Source organism: Eretmochelys imbricata, chromosome 2 (genome assembly GCF_965152235.1).
Source record: "Eretmochelys imbricata isolate rEreImb1 chromosome 2, rEreImb1.hap1, whole genome shotgun sequence".
In the NCBI taxonomy this organism is placed as follows: domain Eukaryota; kingdom Metazoa; phylum Chordata; order Testudines; family Cheloniidae; genus Eretmochelys; species Eretmochelys imbricata.
Window position 1 is genome coordinate 81,139,980 of NC_135573.1, and position 21,441 is coordinate 81,161,420.

Sequence of the window (21,441 nt, forward strand, 5' to 3'; positions counted from 1 at the left end):
TGCTGCACATTGAAGCAATGTTTTCAGAGAACTATCCACAGTGACTCCAAGATCTCTTGCTTGAGTGGTAGCAGCTAATTTAGAACCCATCATTTTGTATGTATAGTTGGGACTATGTTTTCCAATGTGTAGTACTTTACACATATCAACACTGAATTTCATCTGACATTTTGTTGCCCAGTCACCTGTTTTGTGATATCCCTTTAACTCTTTGCAGTCAGCGTTGGACTTAACTATCTTGAATAATTTAGTATTGTTTGCAAACTTTGCCACCTCACTGTTTACCCCCTTTTCTAGATCATTTATCATAGAATCATAGAACTGGAAGGGACCTCGAGAGGATATCTAGTCCAGTCCCCTGCACTCAAGGCAGGACTAAGTATTATCTAGACCATCCCTGACAGGTGTTTGTCCAACCTGCTCTTAAAACCCCCAATGATGGAGATTCCACAACCTCCCTAGGCAATTTATTCCAGTGCTTAACCACTCTGACAGTTAGGAAGCTTTTCCTAATGTGCAACCTAAACTGCCCTCGCTGCAATTTAAGCCCATTGCTTCTTGTCCTGTCCTCAGAGGTTAAGAATAAATTGTCTCCCTCCTCCTTGTAACAACCTTTTATGCACTTGAAAACTGTTATCATGTCTGCTCTCAGTCTTCTCTTCTCCAGACTAAACAAACCCAATTTTTTCAATCTTCCCTCATAGGTCATGTTTTCTAGACCTTTAATCATTTTTGTTGCTCTTCTATGGACTTTCTCCAATTTGTCCACATCTTTCCTGAAATGTGGCGCCCAGAACTGGACACAATACTCCAGTTGAGGCCTATTCTGCTCGGAGTAGAGCAGAAGAATTACTTCTTGTGTCTTGCTTACAATACTCCTGCTAATACATCCCAGAATTATGTTTGCTTTTTTTGCAACAGTGTTACACTGTTGACTCATATTTAGCTTGTGATCCACTATGACCCCCAGATCCCTTTCCACAGTACTCCTTCCTAGGTAGTCATTTCCCATTTTGTATGTGTGCAACTGATTGTTCCTTCCTAAGTGGAGTACTTTGCATTTGTCCTTATTGAATGTCATCCTATTTATTTCAGAAAAAAGAAAAGGAGTACTTGTGGCACCTTAGAGACTAACCAATTTATTTGAGCATGAGCTTTCGTGAGCTACAGCTCACTTCATTGGATGCATCCAATGAAGTGAGCTGTAGCTCACGAAAGCTCATGCTCAAATAAATTGGTTAGTCTCTAAGGTGCCACAAGTACTCCTTTTCTTTTTGCGAATACAGACTAACACAGCTGTTACTCTGAAACCTATTTATTTCAGGCCATTTCTCCAGTTTGTCCAGATCATTTTGAATTTTAATCCTATCCTCAAAAGCACTTGCAACCCCTCCAAAGCACTTGCAACCCTACCCAGCTTGGTATCGTCTGCAAACTTTACAATGTACTCTCTATGCCATTATCTAAATCATTGATGAAGATATTGAACAGAACCAGACCCAGAACTGATCCCTGTGGGACACCACTCGTTATGCCCTTCCAGCATGACTGTGAACCACTGATAACTACTCTCTGGGAACAATTTTCCAACCAGTTATGCACCCACCTTATAGTAGCTCCATCTAGGTTGTAGTTCCCTATTTTGTTTATGAGAAGGTCATGCGAGACAGTATCAAAAGCCTTACCAAAGTCAAGTCACATCTACCTCTTCCCCCCTATCTACAAGGCTTGTTACCCTGTCAAAGAAAGCTATTGGGTTGGTTTGACACGATTTGTTCTTGACAAATCCATGCTGACTGTTATCACCTTATTATCTTCTAGGTGTTTGCAAATTGATTGCTTAATTATTTGCTCCATTAACTTTCCCTGTAGAGAAGTTAAGCTGACGGGTCTATAATTCCCCGAGTTGTCCTTATTTCCCTTTTTATAGATGGGCACTATATTTGCCCTTTTCCCGTCTTCTGGAATGTGTCCCGTCTTCCATGATTTTTCAGAGATAATTGCTAATGGCTCAGATATCTCCTCAGTCAGCTCCTTGAGTATTCTAGAATGCATTTCATCAGGCCCTGGTGATTTGAAGACATCTAACTTGTCTAAGTAATTTTTGACTTGTTCTTTCCCTTATGAATATGTTGAACAGCAGAGGTCCCAGTATAGATCTTTGGGGGAGCCCACTATTTACCTCTTTTCTATTGTGAAAACTGACAGTTTATTCCTACCCTTTGTTTCCAATCTTTTAACCAGTTATTGATCCATGAGAGGGCCTTCCCTCTTATCCCACGATTGCTTTGCTTAAGCCTTTGGTGAGGGACTTTGTCAAAGTCTTTCTGATATGTAACTTAATATTTTTATTTTTATGGACTAGGTTCTGAGAACTCCATGCACACTGAATAGCACCTTCCTCCGGGATGAGCAGTGCCGCTGAAAATAGTGGGGACACTTGTAGAGGAAGGTCTACTCAATGAGTAAGGGTATCAAAAATCTATTTATTAAATGTATACCACAAAACATGAAGGTTCAAGCTTATTCATAGTTCAGACCATATCTTAATAGAAATTGTCTCATAGACATACACCAGTCCCATGCATGATCTCCCCCAGACTGGCTTCCTTTTATCATCCACAATTACAGGGACCACCTAGCACACCAGTCCTCTTGTCTTCTCCAATGCCTGAGGGCTCTGCAGATTCTGCCATCACAGAGCACCACTCTGCAGCACACAAGGGTGCAAAGGCTCCCTACACAGGCTCTTTGCAGGTTGTTCCCGCCCATACCTCATCCAGCAGGCATTATTCCCCTGCTTTTCTGATCTTGTTTTGAGCATGGTTGGGGCTTGGTTTGAGTAACAATGAAGTTTTTCAAGGGAGCTAAAAAACATCATTCTAAAAAGGCTCCACCACATTAGTCAAATTACCATGCTGTATTTAATTCCAATTTAATTTCATTCTCTTTCTCACACAAACAGTGCTCATTTTACATAACATTTGGAGGAATTTAGCACAACCCTGTGCTTAATCCGTGATGTGTACATACTCAGGCTGTGTCTATACTACTACTTATGTCGGCAAAATTTATGTCACTCAGGGATGTGTATATTCCACCCCGAGTGACATAAATTATGCCAGCATAAGTGGTCGTGTGCACAGCACTATGTGTGTGGGAGAATGCAGCTAGTTGGGGGCAGATTAATTATGTTGACAGGGGAGTCTCTCTAGTGTAGACATAGCCTTAGAATACTTTAACAGTGATTCAAGAGGAGTTAAGTACTTCAAAACTTTATGAGGGCTTTGCTACATGCCACGCAGTACTTGCAAGGGATATCCTCAGTACAAAGCATCAGCCAACTGCCAATGATTTTGGCTGCATATGAACAGCGCCACCCAAGTGTGCCTTGGTCTTGTGCCATTGTACCTGTTAGCACTAATGATGTCCAATACTCATCTATGGGAGAGCACTTTCATCTTTAGAACAGAAAAAGTTATCATTCATTAATGTAGGATGTCATGGCTTTAAATACAACAAAATCTGATTTTCTTCTATCCACTGATAATGACAATTTCTAGAGGAGTGATACTCAGACTGCAGTGATAGAGGAGCCAAATTAGTGATCAGCATTACTCAAAAGAGCCACAGTAGTGTAAATTCATTGTTTCATTTACTATATACATATAATTCTCACAGCAAAATGACTGACCAAATAGTCTACAGTTGGTCAATAACATAGTAAAAGCATTCTGATTGGTTAATACCTTAGATGCGTTGGTAATTAAATCACCATTTTTTTTAATATCGTGTGCTGCAAAGAGCCGCAGGAGACATTGAAGAGCCACTTGCGGCTCTCAAGCCTCAGTCTTTGTATCAGTGTTCTAGAGCAAATTACAGGTTTCTTAGACCCTAAAGAAAGAGGAGGTATTTTGTGTCATTTCTTCATCATGTACCAGCTCCAATGAGACTACATGTGGTCCAACAGTATTAGAGGTCTGGATCACAAAAGCCATAGGAATATCAAGTATTATTGACATTTCTTGGTCCAAATGCTCCATCAAAGGACACACTACCACCAAATTCTCTCAGAGGAGAGATATTATGTTATCATAAAGAGCATCAAGTGGTCTTTTCAACTCATTTGGTGCGGCTGTTAAGAGGCTTGGGTTGTACCCACTAATACAAATAGAAATCTAAAGGTATCTGACCTTGGTGGCCTTAACATGCATAGCCACCACCTACCAACACCATCCTACTGGAGTTGCCTTGCATCAGTTCACATCCTGAGTTTGGAGGTGGCGGTAGAAAGCGTGGAGCCAAAAAGTAAATACAAATTTAAAACTGAATTTAATAAAATCTGGACTGAGCTTGTACTTGGTGAAAAGTAGGTGCTCGGGGCTTCCATGGAACCCCACCACAAAGTTATTGAGAAGGATGTCAAGTGACAAGACCATAAAGAAACACCTGATTAAAAGAATTACATAGTCATGGCAAACTCTTTTTGATACTGTGGGCTGGGTGCTTTGTCTATCAGTTTTTTGTAAGATGTTGTCCCTGTGCATCGTCTGGCGTGCAAGGAAATAGTTTCTCCCTTTAACTTAGAAGTGTGTTTGCTTACTGTGATCTCTGCACAAAAATTTTGGAGGAATTCATTTACTTTTTAACTTTTAGGGTAACTTGCAGAGTCCTACAAATGTGATTCCAGTGACAGGTTTGTTGATTTTAAAGACAAAAGGCTCTTTCATGTCAGAATCTGAAATTGTTGCAAACAGACGCTGAAGAAATATGTGATTCCCTGTTATCTTCTTTAAGATGACCAAGGGAGCAAACGTGCACTGGTAGCTCCTGAAGAAATACAGTAGAAGTCCCATGCTGCCTTGAAGCAATCTCAACTCAGAACTGTAAGCCACTGCAGAAGAGACAGCGGAACATCAGCTTATGGGTTGAGGAGGGAACCTCCTGACCCCTTTCTAGGGGCATGTTTTGTGGGCTGATAGCCAGGCCTACACTGTGCCTCTGGAGAGGCAGGGATGTGGTAGAAAGTGACCCAGGGAGTAGGCTGGATGGTAGTCTTGTCCAGGTTGCACACCTGAACTGCCTGCCCAGGGCCTTCGGTTGAAACCTGGTGGAGCAGGAGGGCCTGGATTCCCCTACTGCCAACCCCTGCATTTGAACCACTAAGTGCCACTGCTAATCCTGGATTTAGGCCACTAGTTGCTATTGCTAGCCAGTGCTCTGACCACTACAGGATGTGGTTTCGGGAGATGGTCCCCCATCTCAGGGAGTCAGCATGCATGAGAGTGCACCTCTGAGCAAAAAACACCCTCTTCTCTCCACACTACCCTTCCTTTTCCTTCTCCACCTCTCCTCAAAGCCACTAGGAGCTGGCATCCCTTGACTCTTCCTTGCCACCAGGATTAAGTCTGTAATACACCTAGGTGCACTTATATCCATCAAACACTTTGTTGAATAAGTTTAAGCAATTTTGTGTCTTGTACACACACATCAGAATTTGTTCCTTGGTTCTTATTCATTTATTGTCGATATTTGGTTTGTGTATAGATAATCCTTAACGATGACATTATTTTATATTTTAAATATATTAAACAAATGTAAGAAAAATGTAAGAAACTGAAAAATGTTGGTTTCAAAGTAATTATATTGGTGTATTTTTAGAATTTAATTTTGTGTCCAGTGCAAGGTAAATTATACAAATATTTATTTTAGGGTAAAGAAACTATGTCATCTTGTGCTGTCATCTCATAAGATGGGTTTGGCATGTTTAGAGCATAGATAGGAACCTCAAGTGAAAATCAGAGTTCATCAAGAGGTGGTGCTCATGAGTAATTTCATACTTAGTTCTTATATAATATTTTTCATCCGTAAAGCACTTTACCCCAGTTTTAACAGGTGAGGAAACTGAGCCATAGAGAAGTTAAGCCAGTTATCGTAAGTCTCATAGCAGTGAAAGAGCTAGGAACAGAATTCCTGACTCCTAGACTATTGTCCTAGCAAATGTACTGCATTGCCTCTCTAAATGTTGTAGGTGGTGCTCTTTCTTCTGGGACAATAATGAACCAATGCATGAGCAAGGAACTAGAGTCTTTCAGTTGAGATGAATATGTGTTTCTAACCATTTATGATCAATAATGATCTTATTGCAGTGTGTGTGTCCTGGTCAAGTCACATATTTATACTGTGTCACATATTTATACTGTGTCTTACCAAAAATTCAATCCTGAAAGGTACTAAATACTTCCTGCAAAGTGCTGAAAACCCTCAGCATCCACTGAGTTCAAATCAACCTTGAACACTTAGGTAGACTAGAATTTTAATACATGACCTGAAAGAATCAAACCTTAATTGTGTCCTGGAGTTTCATCAGATGAATAAATCATTTTTAAGTCTGTAACACACCTAGGTGCACTTATATCCATCAGACACTTGGATGGATATAAACTGTTGTTATTCAAGCCTTAACTACACATAGACTTGTGCTGGTTTAAGTAAAATGGGTGTTCCACCAGTTCATTACTAGATAAAGTTAAACTGAAATAAACCACTCAAGCTGAAATAAGAATATCTACACACAGACTTGCACCAGCATACCTAAATCTGTTCAAAACACACCTTTAGTAAACTGGTGCAAACTTGCATGTAGAGATGCATTACAAGGATGGGAAAAGATAAAGTAAAGAACTTTTTGCTCTCGCCTTCCTCTGTAGCATGGGGCACGGGTCACTTGCTGGAGGATTCTCTGCTCCTTGAAGTCTTTAAACTACGATTTGAGGACTTCAATAGCACAGATATAGGTGTGAGGTTTTTTGCAGGAGTGGTGGGTGAAATTCTGTGGCCTGCGTTGTGCAGGAGGTCTGACTAGATGATCATAATGGTCCCTTCTGACCTAAATATCTATGAATCTATGAAAAGATCTGTTTTACACTAAGGTGCATGATATCTTAAAATTTCTTGTGAAAATCCTTATCTATCTAAGGTACTTATATGGCCCCCATTAGCATCTTTAAAATATTTCTCCTCACAACACCCCTTTGAGGTAGGGAAGTATTGTCATCTCCATTTTAGAGATGAAAGGTTGAGGCACAGAGAGACTAAGTGACTTGCCCAAGGTCATGCCAAAGTCTGTAGCAGAGCAGGGAATGGGACCCTGATCTTCAAATTCCAGGCTAGCATCCTAACCACTAGACCATCCTTCCTCCTCTTATCAATGCAAGTGTCTCATGAAATGCCCACTTCTAGAAGAACCAGAACAACAACTATGTTAGTCTGGGCAGTTCCTGTTTTCAATTTCATTCAGTTTCACATGGACCAGATGTTCTCCACCTTCCCTTAATGTCATTTATTAACTCTGTTGAGTAAATTATTCCAAATGTAAAGTGCAGATCAGAGGGCAGAATCCGGCCCTTATAACTTAGCATTTTCCATCTATATTTCATTTGGAAAAGTTACATTTATTCAGGAAAGGGGAAAGCAAGAGAAAGTAAAAGAAAGGAAAAGTTCACCCTGAATCATCCTACCTCTGATTAATCAATCCGCTATCTCAGCTGTGATACCAGAAGCAGATGCTGGCACTCATTACTCATAAGAATAATTTTTTAAAAATTAATTCTTGATTTAATCTCTAATCTTTCTAATCAATCACACTTTCCCTTGGCATATAAATAAATATGCATAGGTGTTTAATATTAGTTAGTTACATGGAATATAAAAACAAGTTAAATGAGAACAGAATCAGGCATTCAAAGTTGTATCTCTATCTGGAGTAAGGGGAGAATAATGGGCTTAATCCTATGATGTGCTTAAGTGCTTTGATATAGGGTTGCCAATTTTAGTTGGATGTATTCCTGGAGGTTTCATCACATGACATAATCTTTAATTCCTGGAGACTCCAAGACAGTGTTGGCAACCCTAGGAAAGGACTTAATCACCTGCTTAAAAGTTAAACGGGCATTTACATGCTTTGCTGAATTGGGGCCTTAAGAACATGCTTAGCTTTAAGCATGTGAGTAGTTCCACTGAAGTCAGTGGGACCATGCATATGTTTAAGACCCAGGGGTGTGCACAAGGTAGGGCAAGCAGGGGCACACCGCCACCCCCTAATAATTGTTGGGAGCATAGAACTCCTCCAGCCCGGAGGCTGCGGTGGCAGGGAGAGCAAGCTCCTCCTGGCCCCAGGGCTGCGGGGAAGAGAGCAAGCTCCTGCCGGAGCCGGGGGGTGGGGAAGAGTAGAGTGAGTTCTTGCCGGAGCAGGGTGCCGGAACAGAATATGCCCCCCAAAAAGGGGTCAAAGTTAAATTGCAGTGCATGCCCCTGTTAAGAGCTTTGGTGGATCAGACCAGAGGGCTCAGTTCCTTGCAGGACTGATCATATATCATATTGACTTCAATAGGGCCAGGATTTCACCCATAATGGTTATAATGTTTTACATCAAGAGGCAGTAGTTCTCTGGTATCCCCAAACGATCCCAGCCAGAGAGAGGGTCTAAATCAGTCCCCAGATATGTCTAGCTGGTAATGATGGGGACTGGGTTCAGATTCTGCGGCTGGTGTTCATCTTTAATCATACCACGCTGTAGCTAATCTAAGACTCTCTAAACAAATGAGGCTTGATTGTCCTCTGTGGAGGAGCTAGGGGCCTTACTGGAGCTCGGCCCATTTCATTTTAATATGAATATAAATATGGAGACATTAATAATTAGATAACAGGATCAGGCCCTTCAAGGCTGTCTTTTGAATTGGAGGCAAAGGTCCCACTGGGAAGAGGGTTGGAAGCTAAGTCTCTGTTTGTACTTTTATACCCAAGAGGAGTGTTTTATAGCTAGTGTGAAAATACTGGCTCGTGTGTACATTTTAATCATGTATTGCTGTACATAAAGAAATGCTATCTTCGTACTGGTCAAAGTTCTATACGCTCTGCTAGGTTTTTTTGTTTTGGTTTTTTTTTTTAATTAATTTCCCTCTTATTCTTGGCTTTCCATTTGTTCCCATACCTTTTCTGGGAGCTGTTTAATTGATTTAAAGTTCCAAAACATGAAAGGCTCTTCTCTGAGTATCATGGCCACGTAGAGTCTGCTCCTTTATCTGGGAAGCGCATATTCATTATGGTTGACTCCTGTCCCGAGTTGCCAACCAAACATCTGGGAAAAATAAAATGTTTAATCTCTTGTATTTCATGTCCTGTTTTTATTCTGCTGCTGCCAATGTTCTCTCTTTGTCATAAAAGTCAGGAAAAGGAGCTATTTTTGTACCCCTTGCCGCTGCATTCTGAGAATTACCCCACTACACCATTTCTTCCTAAACAGCCTTTTTTCTTTTTAAACAAACATCCATAATAGTGGTGGTATTAGCTGGCATATGAATTCCACAGAGTTTACACACTTAATTCTCTGCAAGATTCTCCTATGGTTTTTTTTTTTATTTCATTTTATTCTAGGCACTGTATTTTCTGCCATTTCTGGGTTCTGTTTCCAGAAAGCAGCAATTTATCAGCATTTTGGTTATTTTCAGCTATTTTGTTTTCACAAACCTAGATTCCTTTATTTTTCTTCATCCTTTGCTCCTGTCTTACTGTATACTCAAATTGCCCAGCTTTAAAGAAGAAATTTCTACCTAATGATTTAATGAAGATGGGGGCCAGATCCTCAACTGGTATAAATTGTGAAGACTCCATTGACATCAATAAAGCTAAGTCAATTTATACCAGCTGAGGATCTGGCCCAGAGTGTTTCCCATAAATTCAAACTGATTCCATTAAAGCATCATGTTAAGATCCACTTTGTTGGGTATGGGCAAACTGGTGAGCTTAGAGAATATTCCTAATGGAAAAGTCCCAGGAAATTTAAGGGAGAATGATAACTTTGCTATAGAATTTTTAAACCAACCTATGGATTTCTATAACAGGGATATAACATGCCATTCAAATTCTATAGGATGGTTTAAAAAGCTGTAAAAAATTTTATTTATAAATGAGATGGATTTTTAACATACTTTCTGAAAAACCCTCTTGGTTTCATCTCTATTAAACTTTATAGGACATTTCCATAGGGGGTATGATACTGCTAGCTTCTTGGCTCTGCTTGTGATATAGACAAAAAACACATGATCTGTATAACTTTTAATTTGAGGCATATCTCCATTCAGTTATGGCCCTGTGGTTACTTGGCTAGGTTCTACTCTTTTAATAAGTAGATTGCTTGCTTGACTAGCATAGTGTAAAAATTGATAAATTGATCAAAGCTGCGTGAGGAACTAGCCGGTAGCCATAATGTCAAGTTTTGTCATCTGCAACACAAGTTTCAACATAATGTGGAGTAGTAGACCTCAGACCACCATCTTGCCATAAGAGGGGTGTTTGGAGACAAAATTAATCATTTTTGATTACACGCATCGTCTATGTCTTTATACATTATTATACCGAGATATACCATATTCTGTACACACAGACATGCATTCACTCCCTCTCATACATTCAGTCTCCTGTCAAACTCATCCATGTTCTCACTGACTCAGACTGTAAGGCCAGACGGGACCATCATGATCATCTAGTCTGGCCTCCTGCACATCGCAGGCCACAGAACCTCGCCCACCCACTCCTGTAATTGACCCCTAACCTCTGGCTGAGTTACTGAAGTCCTCAGATCATGATTTAAAGACTTCACGTTACAGAGAATCCACCTTTCTGTCATTCCCAGTCTCATGCTCCCTCTTCCTCTCTATTGTGAATGTTCAAAACAATGTGTTTTCTAGTCATTTGCTTTGAGCATTTCCACTCTTGTGGTATGGCAAAGCTTATCTACCAGTTCAGTTCTACTAGCGAGTGCTGGGGGACCCATACAGGGTATATGGAGCCCCACATGCTGTGCAGCTATGCTCTGCAGAAGCTTCTGCGCTGTCATGGAGTCAGGTTTTGGGGGCTAGCAAGGCATGGCCAAAGCTACATAATTCTGCCATCCAAAATCCACCACAGTGAGTGGAAAGGCAGAAGCCTTATGCCTGCTGTAATGGCTACAAAACCAGTTTCATTGCTGCTATCCAGCCTTGAGAGAAGAGTGTAACCCCCTCACTCTTGCAGAATGTCTTGTGCCAAGTCTGCATACTCAGGCTTGGCACAGGTACCAGAATTTGGTGCAATGTCTTAAAAGAAATCTATTCTTTCTTTCATAGAGAAAATGGGCATAATTTCCATTATTGTGAGCAGTAGTTAAGGACATACATTGTGTAAAGAGTAGTCAGTAGACCCTAATTGAGATACTATTATTCCTAGCTATTGCAGCACATATAATACATAAGGTCATATATTGGTCTCAGACTCACACAATATGTAAGCAGATTGGCCGCACCCCAATCCACACAACATAATCCACACAACAGATACACACACACTAGGTAAGAAAGATGATCATGGTGTAACTTCATTTTAATGTGCCTTTACTTTTCAACCGCCCTGTCGGCCCCAAGACCACAAATCTTATGTTCCCCATGGCTTCCGTTTTAATATTCATTTTCACAAGCCTTAGTTAGGCTCACCCTGATGGGGAAGCCTATGAACACAATAGCAGGAAGCTCCTTAGTGAAGACTCACAAACTTCAATTCGCTGCTTTGGCTGAGCTGACTGAGGACAGATAAATAACTAACTCCAGACTGAGTCATAAAATCTACCTATACAGAGAACAAAGGCGAGAGGAAAGGGAAAAGTTGGCAGAAGCATGCAGTTACAACCTGAACTACAATGTACCAAAGCTGTAAAAATATACATAAGGAAAAATACCAATCTTGGGAGGGGACAGATAAAATATTTTTAAACAAGCTGTATCTTTATATATGCTAAAATGAGGCATTTAGGAACATATATACTAAGGATGAAAATTACTCAAAAGCTAAGGAGGGAATGTGGGTTAAAGCTTAAAATTGGGGACTGGACGTTAGTTTCAGATCATGTTCCCAGCTCCGCCATTGATTTATCTTGTGACTTTGGGCCAGTCACTTAACTGCTGTGGCTAAGTCTGTGCTAGCCTTTTTCTACAGATTTGCCACTTGTGTACTCTCACTGGTGCAGTTTCACTAGTGGCAACATCTGTGAAAGCACTAATACATTCAGAGCACAGCCTCTTTAACCACCATGTTGTCTAACTCTGCTCAGACCAGGTCTAGATGAAAAGGAGGCTAAAATGACAGCTTGTCTGTCTGAATGCTCCCACCATGACTACCACTGGTGGAGCTGCAAATATGAGAGGAAAAAGCTAGTGTGGGTAAGGCCTTTCTGTCTTTCAGTTTTCCTGTCTACAAGAGGCGGATAACTGTACATACCTCACAGAGTGTTTGTGTGGCTTAATTAATATTTATGACTGTCTTTGAGATTCTTGAAAGAAAGGCGTTATCTAAGTACAAGTTATTATTACTAGAGTTCAGCAAGAGAGAGTGATAGCTGCATGAAGCAAATACAAGGCCAGAACCACAGTCCTGGTTGATGACATGGAACAAAATAGAAAATCACTTATATTATGCAATTGGGCCATTGTGTGTATTATGCTTCCAACTAGAACTGAACAAATAACTTGCAACAGATACTTTATTCAAAGAATGTGGCCTCTTTTTCTGTTGCTAGAAGGTCTGCAAACAGACCGTGAGGGTTTTTTTCAAATGCATTTGAATTTATTTGAAAAAAGTTTTAATGAATTTCAATTCAGCTTTCTATTTCAACTGTGTTACTCAGCTGCAATTGGTCACATAAGTCAATCTGACATGGTTTCTGTTCTCTAACTAGATGAGCATAAATGCTATATTCAGATTTCTGGAGTATGTGCTTGTGGAAAATGAATGTAGTTTTCTGTGAACATTTGAATGTGCAAGCTCAAAATTCACTTTCCATGAACACTTGCACTAGTAAAATTCAATTGCACAAATATCTGTAAAAAGCAAATAAACAAGAGGAAAGAAAACAGTTGCGGCAAATTCATCCAGAAATTCAAATCAAGATTTATCGCAATTATTTTGTGCATTATTTACTCAGGTATAGAGCTAATTTGTCTTTCCCTTCTAGATCACTAGCTCATGTCCAACCCACATCAGAAAATAACCAGACATCAGTTACATGGCATACATGAAATGGGTTAGTGAGATCGGTATAGTTCCTAGTGGCCAGATAACCTCATCATAGAAACTACCACCAGATTTGGCACTGATTGTCCTATTGTTGGCAGTCTTGACAGAAGAATCAAACTGAATGGATGGGGAGAGATTGGTCTGCCTTCTGATCATAAAGGTAATCTCTCCATAATAGGATTAAGACACATTTTTAGGGTAGTGAAGGGAAACTTGTGCTATCACTGCTTGAAACTTTGCCTTTTTTGGGCCCAATTTTGTCAGCCCTCCACTTCATGTGAACAGAGTTTATGGGATTAGGCCCTTTGTGGAGAAATATTTGACTTCAATTAGAGTGTGCCTGAGTTCAGATCTCAGGGTTTGATTCTAAAAAACACTTTTATTATTACTGTTGTTTATTATTAATTATTATTATTACTATTTTTAAATAACTACATCCCAAAATCAAGAGCTAATAGCAAATTGTTTACATAGTACATTTAATCATATACTGTGGTTCTGTATTTTTATAAAGATTAAGGAAGAAAGAAATACCAGCACTGACAGATTATGTTACAGCCTTGTAATGGAAGGTTTGTAACTGATAAGTCAAATGGAAATTTTTGTGTTTTATTGACTGAATTATCAGAGTTACTTTTGATGGGGTAATGAAAATACAGATTATCCCAGAAATGTATTCTCTCAGGACATCTATATCTGTTGTCTTTTATGGAAAGAGAAAGAAAGAGATTAATTATGATCTCATACTGTAATTGGTTTAATCTTTGGTTACATGGTTTGAAAGGTTACTATTTCACAACTATAGACATGATGTAACCTGCAGGACCTGATGAAGTGAGCTGTAGCTCACAAAAGCTTATGCTCAAATAAATTTGTTAGTCTCTAAGGTGCCACAAGTCCTCCTTTTCTTTTTGCGGATACAGACTAACACAGCTGCTACTCTGAAATCAGTCTGGTATAAGTAACTGACTCATTTAGCCAATGCAGTACAAACAATACATTTTAAATGATTAACAGCATGCTAGATAGATTCCATTGTTCCAACATTAGCCACCACAAAATTAGATGTACGGTGTTAGGATGCAGATTTCATGATATAAAATTAAACAAATCCTAAATTGTTGCCTCCTTTGTTACAAAATTAAATTAGTGCCTAAATGTATAATTTATCACAAATATTAGTAAAAGAAAACTAATTTTCACAGATGGAAACAGAACTTAATCCTCAGCACAAACCACTAGTCCACATTTCTGACCTCAGCATACTCCATCAACCTATGTCTTGCATTTTAAGATAAATCATATTGTTAATTTAAAGAAGAAAGGCTTTAAAAAGATAGTAACTGAAACTGCTGCAAGGGAAATTACTCTAAATTTTAAAATCAATTTTCTTTTATACTTTTGGATAAATCAATTTGTTTCTGCAATATTCCACAGAAGCATTTAGACTCTAGATTATCTAAATAATTACATGCATTTTATCATTTACATGTGACAGGAAAGAAGACAATGCAAGTACAGATATAACCAATAAAGCTGTATTAAGAGCTCTACTTTTTCTTTCTTAAGTTCCTAAAAGAAGAACAGAATGTATGTAAAAAAACATCATGGGCTCTGTCTAAATTACCATTGCCCTGTACAGAGGAGGACCAGGGGGAAAAATAAATCTGTGCTTCCGTAAAAGACAGTATAGGAAGGAAGATAACTCTATGAGCAGAAACATATTTTCAAGTGAGACTCATATTGTCTTTGTGATAGATGTAGCATGTGGTATACCAACAATCCCAGGTCTGAAAACCTTTAAATATGAGACACATGCTTACAGATATACACTACCCAAACGTACATATCTGTCTATCCATGTAGGCATTTATATCGTAGCTATCACCATTGTCTCTGAACACTGTTAAAAGTTATACAGACACACTTGTTTATTGATACACATTTTCCTAATACAGCTGCACACACATGCAACATATAAACCCATGGAAGATTGGATCTAGATGCATAAATTAATATTATAACTGTTCTATATCACCGTAATGGGTCTACCCAAAATCTGAACACTCCTAATTTCAGGGATGTTTGTGTTCAGGTTCATCTACACAAGATCCTAAAGAGCTGGGCTTGATGAGGATTGGAGTGCATTTCTTTCAGTTATTAATTTTAAAGATACTTTTGATTTGTACAAAAGTAAGGAACTAATCTTATTAATTACTATTATGAAGCACTATGCTGTGAGTGTGCATCTTGCTGTACTATAGATGAATTGTGCCAAACAGATAACGTATCCCTGGAGATTCAAACACCTTATAGTCTGAGCAACTGTCTAGATTCAAGTACAGTGTGAGGAGAAGCCTTGTCCACACAGTAGGGATTTGCCTAAAGAGTATGTAGGGTATCTTGATGCGCTAGAAGAGAGAGACTGTTCCAAAATACCTTTTGGATCAAATTTTCAAAGGGTCACCAAAAGAGCACATGCAAAATGTATGCATTCATTCATTTTCATGAGAAATGACCAGACCAGCTTGTGAAAACAGGGATTTACATACACTAATACACCTTGGCACATGCAAATGTGAGTGACTGCAAGTGCAAATGGTGCACTAACAGATTAAGTGGGCAGACGCTCAAAGGGCCTTTGAAACTTTGGCCCTCTGTGTCTAGATTTTCAACAGTCACAAAGAAAGACTGGATCATAATATTCTCCATGTTTCTTTGCAGTTCAGCTAAGAGGAATTCTTTTGCTTTTTTCTCTATCAGAAAGCTAGTGTTTTGGCTGTTGAATGTCACTTGGCTGGCATAAGATTCACAGTAGATTGCATGAATACTGAGATTTTCCAGGGGTGGAGCAGGAAGTTTGTACAAATGACAAGTATTTTCCTCATCAGTGAGCAAAGAAAACTGTGTAGTCATCAGCTGGATCAGAGTGAGGATGATTCTAGCTATGTGATTTACTTTATTCATTCAGTGCATTTTACATTTCAGATAGAACCAAAATGATCATCCATGTCTATACATCCATCTCTGATCAAGATTAAGGTTAGGCTGACAACAGGCCATACTTTAGAGATGGAGAGGGAAGCATGGTTGGAGCATGAGGTTATAATATATCTGCCTTCATCTAGAATGCATGTAGTTTGTTTTACTATATGCACAGACTTACTTAATTTTGCCTTAGGAAAAAAATTCTGCAGAAAATCCTGCAGTTGTAGACATGTAGCATAAGCTATTTGGATCTCATGGCAATATAATCTCCTCTCAATAAACACATGGAACTCCCATTAATGTGAATGCAAGTTACATGTGCATCTCAAAGGGAGAACAATATCCCTAAGGGCCTAGCATAAATTAACAAAAGCAAAGAAATTCAAAAACCTCCAATCTTAGTCCATGCTATTCTGTCTATCTTGGATCATACAGGTTTTCAAGGAGGTCTGCAACATCCAGACAAAATAGGGCATGTTATGGACAGTATTTCAGCATCAGTTTTAAAACTCCTCACTTCTATGGATTTAAAACTAAGCCCTTAGGTAAGAGTCTCATCTCCCCCTAATGAATGTGCATTTTTCACAGAAAAAGATAATGGAGTTAAACACCCATGCATCCACACAAGAAAGGAGATTATTACCATAATGTAGATTATTGCCGTTGGATTTCCTTTTTTGGAGTAGTATTTCTTCACAGCACATTCCCAAATCTTCTTCCAGGTCTTTTAGAGCTGTACTAATTTGAATGGAAGTCTATGTCCAACACTAAACATCTTTTATGGGGATGACATCAGAAGCACTGAATTAAGATGAAGAATGGTAAAGCAGCTGGTTAAGATGTGATAACTGTTGATATTCTCAAGGCAGTTGGAGATCCTGCCGTAAGTGGCTTTCATGGATTACTATATGTTTACTGGAACCAAGCAAGGATACCAGATGACTGGAGAATGGGGTGATTGTGCCTCTTTGGAAGGCTAAGGCTGATGCAAATGATCCAAACGCTTATCGCGGCATCATTCTCTTGAGGCAGCATTTCAATGTCCTTTGAAGGCAAGACTGACGTGCAAGGTCGTGGAAAATATAGTAGCAGAGCAACATGGCCTTAGGAAGGGAAGGACTACTATAGATGCAATATGTGCAATGAGATAGAAGTTTGAAGGAATGATAAATGGAGGGTGTAACTCCTGTGTTGCATTTATTGGTCTTGAGATAGCATATGACTTGGTTCCACAGAAGCTGGAGTTTGGAATATTGAAATAGATCGTAAGGGAAATGGAGACGATAGAGCCGTTATATTGAGAGTCAAAAGCTAAGACAATAATATAACATTTCGGAGAGTTTTGATGTGATGGTGGGATTGCGATAAGGCAGTGTTCCGAGTCTCCTTCACTTCAACCTAGTATGGAGTTAATTAGTAGGACAACGAAGCCTGTAGAGAGAAAACTAATGTATGCTGACGACCTGACCATTTTGGCTGACAGCAAAGAGGAATTGGTGTAGCATTCATGCAGGGTTCATGCACTTGGCAACATTCAGGGCACACCTGGAGTATTGTGTAGGAGCAGTGCACACACGGCTCCTCTCAAGGGCACGAACCTTGGAATCTCCCCCAGATGACATGAACCGTGGGAAGCCTCCCAGGACTGGGCTCAAGGCCCGAGAGCAAGGAATGCGGTAGATAGATATTGGTAAATAAGAATATTAAACAAAGCCAGTGTATTCCTTTTATCTGTTGGAGTATGTAATGCGCGGGGGGAGAGAAAGAATAAAAGAGAGGGTGGAAAGCTGACAGGAGACCAGCCCGTCGGCAGACCAGCCTGCTTGCTTGCTTAAAGCCTTGTTCTGTCTTGTATTTGAACCGCAACAAATTGGTAAATATGGTATTAGAGCGGGCATCTGTGTTTGAAGACCATGGTTTGAAGGTAAACACAAAGAAAACTGAAGTTATGCAAGTAGGGAAGGTGGAAGAAGAGCTATTGATTGAAGTTTTAGGAGAGAAGCTGAAGCATAAGAAAGAATGTGTGTACTTGGGGCATACAATTAGTGTCATCAGAGAGGGGTCTGGAAAATTGCAAAGAATGCAACGTGCATGGGCGGCAGTGAAAAAGTGGCAGGGGTACTGTGGGACCGGCAATTAAGCAACAAACTGAAAGAAAAAGTGTATTGTGTTTGTGGGTCTTACAGAGATGGAAGAAAAGAAGAAACTGGTAGTATGAGAACAGCTGGCAAGTGGAGGTGAGGTGGTATGCATGGAAGAAATTAGGGGGAAGATGAATTTGGGACTCTCAGTGTTAGGCTGAGTAGGGTACATTTGAGATGTGCTGGACATGTGATAAGTATGTGTAGCCCAAGGTCCAGTCTGCTTCAACAGCTGCCTTGGGAACTACAAGTTGTGGACTACAAACTGTGGCATGTTGGGAGAGCTTCCTGGTTCCTGCCAGGAAGTCACCTCTGCCCCTCTGAGCAGGAAGTCTCTGCACTGACTGAAGCTGGGAGCAGGAGACAAACAGTAGAAAAGAGGCTGAAGTGTAATCCTCTTCTATGTTTTTTTTTTTAAACAGAATAAAACCTTGTTCCTGGTGGTTTGTCTGAGTGGGTCTGATCTGAAGTGAACACACACAACGTAGACCACACAGAGACACTTCAGGTCCAGCTTCCCAAAGTTGTGTAAAAAGTCACAAGGCAGACTTTCCCTATGTTGAACACCTTCATATTGGGCCAATGAACAGGAGAGGGGCTACAAATGGAAGAACCACCAGTAAAGAAAGCATGGGAGGAAGAGGGTGGCAAGAAAGGATGTGCAAGACTGAGCATACAATGGAAAGACTCTGTCAAAAGAAGTTTGACGAGAAAAGGACTGGAACCCCAAGACCCACAAATGCATGCCATGGACTGGAAGGAATAGCAAAAAATTGTGGGTGTGTAGATGGGAAAAGAAGTCAAGAAGTGAAGTTTCGTGGGGGTGACATCAGTGCATCTATAAAGGCTTGTCTACACTCAGATTTTGTACCACTTTAACTATATCTGTGTGAAACCACTATCAAGTCACATGGTACACCCCTTAGTATGGATGTGATCATACCTGTATAAAGGTGCTTATGTAGCTTATTCCTGTAAATATAGGGGAGCAACCTATAGTGAAGTAAGGCACCTTTGTACCACAGTGAGTGCATTCATATTAGGGAGTTGTGCTTATTTAACTATTTTGGTTTTAAAAAAAAATTGCAACCCTAACTGAAAAAGTTCAATTGGTGTAAAAACTGTGTGTGGACTAGGCCTAAGAGTTAGAACAAAACAAAAATGATAGTATTATAAAAATAGTTGTGTCTTGTTTTATCTTTGATCATATTGCTCATCTACTTGATATCAAAACTCCACCTTTGGAAGGAGGGTGTAGTTTGGTGCAATATGCTTGCATTTTCATGGGTTTGGGTTTGTACAATGCATATGTCTGTCTGCATTTGGTTAGTATATATCAATATTGTCTGATCATGCATACATTTATATTTGGGAAGTGTATATCATGAAACATCCAACTTTATAGGCTGCAGGCGTGTGCACACATTTGAAAACTGTATAATCTGCATGCGTGTGATGCATCTGCACATTTGTGTGTTCACTGGGACCTATGAAGTGTGGGAGTCAAGGCGGAGGCATCTGTGTGTACTCCGCAAAGCGTCCATCGCTGGGCACACAGGCTTGCATGATGCACCGGTGTATGTATGCCTTGGGTCCACAAGCCTGCACTGTTCTATGCTGTGACGCGGGTAGACGGCATATATGTGTTTGGATTCCCGAGCGACTGGACGGTGCAGCAGCTCTCCGCGAGCAGCTGTGATCTCTGGGGCGCGATGCAGCCTGCAGCCCCTGCAGACGCTGTGCTCCAGTCTCTCTGCAAAGCGCGTCTATGATCGCCACCCTGCCTAGTGGGCGAAGGGCTAGAAAGTGCGAGGTCGGACAGCCGGCTCTGCTCGTCCCCCGGGCTAGCTCGGAATGAGCTGCTGCGGTGATGTGCAAAATGTCTTTCAAGGTACGCTTTGCTCACTGCACTGCCGCGCTGGGGAGATCCCATCCCGCCCTCCTCCTGCTGCCGCTGCCATGTCCCGTTAGCTCTGCAGATGCTGTGGCTTTAGCAGGCCTGGCTGATCGGCTGTAGTCTGAGTCTGCCTCTGCTTCTCTGTATACGGTCTCGGCTCTTGTTTCCCTCTGCCATGGATATATTTCCTTCCCACGACCTTCCCTGTGCAGCCGATGGTCCTGGTGGGTAATAGGCACAGCTGCAATTGTTGTATTTCATAATATGTTGATCTTCCTGTGTACGAAGCAGGGAGGAGCGGGTGGTTAAAGTCTAAATCTATGTGAACTTTGGTGAGTCACTGTGAGGTTAAGTTTAGTAGGGGATAACTCTTGAACATAAAGGGTGCAGATTGTTGGGATAGTACTGGGGTGTGGTGGTGAACAGCTATACTTAATACAGAGCACAAGAAAGGAGGCATAATGCAGGAACTAACTTTAGATTTTTTCACCTATAAATCTATAAGCTATTAGGTCTGTTTTACATTATATCTCTTTACTTGTTTTATACTTTTCACAAAAGCCTGTCTTTGTGAAACTCTCCATATTATTTGTTTAAAGAAAAAGCAGGATTGTTTGACCTCAAGGGAAACAAGAAGTAACTCTGTAGGTTTATGGGATACATAAATCTTATTATTTTAGGTGTTAATGGAACTAATATTTTATCTAAAAATTAAATGTATTAGCTCTATAGTTTATATATAAATATTAAGTTAAGTTAGTCTGTACATTTGCTTTAGGACAGTCAGAATATACACATATGTATATTGTGTGTTTATTATTTGTAATCTTAAAACCCTTACCTGTCATTTGCAAAAAGAAAAGGAGTACTTGTGGCACCTTACAGACTAACCAATTTATTTGAGCATAAGCTTTCGTGAGCTACAGCTCACTTCATTGGATGCATTGAATTTTAAAACAGATAATTTTAAAAACTGAATTTACTTTTTCCCATTTGTTTGCCATTTGTTTACAATCTGCATTCTACTCAGTTAGTGAAATTAGACTGGTTAGTCTCATTTTCTGTTTCTAGTCAGTTTTGCTTTTGTGAACACTGTTAAAACAATGATGTTTTAATTGAGTTTCCATATCCCAGTGGAATGTTTATATTTAAAAACCTGAGTAGGCCTTGTTCAGAGTCATCCCAGTGGAAACATCCATGAGGAAGGATCGCAAGATCTGTCCCTTGTACCTGATCTCATAAAAGAAAACCATAGATCCAAAAAGAAGATTAATAAGACCGATAAGAAAGGAGGAAAGCAAGAAGCAATTT

At 40.0% G+C, this 21,441-nt stretch overlaps 1 protein-coding gene across 1 annotated transcript in view; it reads left to right on the top strand.

Annotated features, from left to right (window-relative positions):
* Positions 1–20,035: 20,035 nt before the first annotated feature.
* Positions 20,036–21,441, top strand: part of ANKRD29 (ankyrin repeat domain 29) — a 40,138-nt gene continuing 38,732 nt past the window's right edge. Inside the window, exon 1 of the mRNA XM_077809047.1 lies at positions 20,036–20,124. Coding sequence (XP_077665173.1) covers positions 20,104–20,124 — 21 coding nt within the window. The 5' untranslated portion in view covers positions 20,036–20,103. The remainder of the gene's footprint in view (positions 20,125–21,441) is intronic.